Source organism: Littorina saxatilis, linkage group LG15 (genome assembly GCF_037325665.1).
Source record: "Littorina saxatilis isolate snail1 linkage group LG15, US_GU_Lsax_2.0, whole genome shotgun sequence".
Classification (NCBI taxonomy): Eukaryota; Metazoa; Mollusca; class Gastropoda; order Littorinimorpha; family Littorinidae; genus Littorina; species Littorina saxatilis.
Window position 1 is genome coordinate 49,262,557 of NC_090259.1, and position 2,500 is coordinate 49,265,056.

The 2,500-nt window shown below is 45.8% G+C and overlaps 1 protein-coding gene across 1 annotated transcript in view; it reads left to right on the forward strand.

Annotated features, from left to right (window-relative positions):
- Positions 1–2,500, forward strand: part of LOC138949538 (integrator complex subunit 5-like) — an 89,007-nt gene that overhangs the window by 86,258 nt on the left and 249 nt on the right. Inside the window, exons 20-22 of the mRNA XM_070321389.1 lie at positions 454–558; positions 1,503–1,545; positions 1,923–2,500. The exon at positions 1,923–2,500 is cut by the window's right edge and continues 249 nt beyond it. Of these exons, the coding sequence (XP_070177490.1) occupies positions 454–558; positions 1,503–1,545; positions 1,923–2,017 (243 nt within the window). The 3' untranslated portion in view covers positions 2,018–2,500. The remainder of the gene's footprint in view (positions 1–453; positions 559–1,502; positions 1,546–1,922) is intronic.

The following is a 2,500-nucleotide window of genomic DNA, read 5'->3' on the forward strand; positions in this document are numbered from 1 at the left end:
GCAATGGGCCAATGAAGGCAGCAATGGGCCAATGAAGGCAGCAATGGGCCAATGAAGGCAGCAATGGGCCAATGAAGGCAGCAATGGGCCAATGAAGGCAGCAATGGGCCAATGAAGGAAAATGAAAGGAAAAGGAGAGAGCTGTGCAAGACACGATATAATACAGTAGCAGTCGGCGCCTGAAGCATGTCTGTGGAAAAAAATGGAACCTTTCGGCCACACATCAACTTGTCATGCAGCTGTAAGCTTTGTTGGGGGCTGGGGGGGGGGGGGGGGGGGGGGTGGTGGGATGAAGCGGTGGTTTGCAAAGAATGTTATTTTACTTGAGTCTGGCATTTTCAGCCGCATCCTGTGTTCTTGATAATAATTTGCATCTTTGGCTTGCCTGAGTCACCAGATAAGCATTGGTTGGCGCTATCTTGACAACAATGTCTTACATGTGCTGCATTGCAGGGCCAACTTTTACCAGCCCCCCTGTCCAGTGTGGGAGAGTTGTTCCCCTTCATCACACCCTACGAAGGCTACCTCCTGCTGCTGTCAGTGTGGAGATACATGAAGGTGAGAGTCTGCATGAAGAGTGGTGGCAGCAAGAGTGTGGATAGTGTCAGTGTGTGTTCAGGGCTTTCAAACTCTGTGTCGCAGCGTACCAAATGGACTAGAAGCTGAACAAATGTGCCAGACATTTTTGAAGTAGGTCTTGCGACGCATTTAACCTGAAAACAGCAGGAGGTCATGTTTTACATCATGATGTCATTTTTTTTAGTGACTTTTTGAAACATCCAATGGCAATTTAGTGTATATTTTGACACTGTTTAAGAGTTCTAACAACCAATTTGCATTATCATGGTGTACCATGGGTGCGGATTACCCAACCGTAATTGTCTGCTAGTTTCAAAACATAATTGATCAGAACATACACTTGGCTGGATTTCGAAGACAGAAAATATGACAGATATGACAGGTTTGACAGGTTTGACAGGTCTGACAGGTTTGACAGATATGACAGGTTTGACAGGTTTGGCAGGTATGACAGGTTTGACAGGTTTGACAGATATGACAGGTTTGACAGGTTTGACAGATATGACAGGTTTGACAGGTTTGACAGGTTTGACAGATATGACAGGTTTGACAGGTTTGACAGATATGACAGGTATGACAGGTTTGACAGATATGACAGGTTTGACAGGTATGACATGTTTGACAGGTTTGACAGATATGACAGGTTTGACAGGTTTGACATGTATGACAGGTATGACAGGTTTGACATGTATGACAGGTTTGACAGGTTTGACAGGTTTGACAGGGGTACGTGGACCCTCCGCAAATAATAATTGGGGGTCCAGGGACTCTCCGGGTAGGGCATCCCTGATGTTTGTGTGAGTTTGCATGCGGGAGTGTCATACCTGACTAAAAAACATTTTCACTTTTGTTGTTTGAGACTTGTTTAATTTTAATTTTTCAAGTATTTGAAATGACAGCTTCATTCGCTGTGTTTGTTGCAGGAGAACCCCCCAGCTTTGAGCAAAGACCAAGTGGAAGGGAGAAGTGAGTACTAGGAGGATTTGCCTGTGTCAGAGAGAGAGAGAGAGAGAGAGAGAGAGAGAGAGAGAGAGAGAGAGAGAGAGAGAGAGAGAGATAGAGAGAGAGAGAGACAGAGAGAGACAGAGAGAGAGAGAGAGAGAGAGAGAGAGAGAGAGAGAGAGAGAGAGAGAGAGAGAGAGAGAGAGAGAGAGAGAGAGAGAGAGAGAGAGAGAGAGGGGGGAAGAGAGAGAGAGAGGGGGAGGGGGAAGAGAGAGAGAGAGAGGGAGGGAGGGAGGGGGAGGAGGGGGTAGAGAGAGAGAGATGTGTTCCGTATAATTTTGGATTAATGGTTTGTTGCCAGCTTCACACTCTAATTTATTGAGTGGTTGTGTGTGTTTCAGAGTGTGAAGTGCACCACACTCAGGTTTTACGCGCAGTGCTCAACTCCAACATCCACACCGTCGGCCATCTCTACCCCCGCATCTTCAACACCTGATTGGTCAGCCCACAACAACAGCTGTAGCTTCTGCCACTTGATTGGCTGAATGATCTGCACTCTGACCTCTGATTGGTCGACTGACAACAACAGTTCTAGCTTCTGCCACTTCATTGGCTCAATGGTCTGCATTCTGAATTCTGATTTGAACGACTCTTGCTGGTAGCCTCAGAAACAGTGATGTGATTTGTCAGCTCCTTCAGTCTGTGAAGCGTGGTTGGATAGCAGTTTTCAGTGTGACTTTGTGGCTGTCACGCTTGACATATCGGGGAAATGAGCTGTATCATTTGTCAGTAAGGGGAAGTAACTGGTGCTTCAGGTGTTGTTATGAGTTTGGAATGGATGAAGTCAGTGAGGTGGATATTCACTTCAAAAGAGAGAGAGAGAGAGAGAGAGATTTTAGGTGTGTGTGCTCTTATTCATGCGTGTGTGTAAGCTTATGTGTATTTGAATTTGCTGTAAAAAAAAAGTGTTTGGTACTAA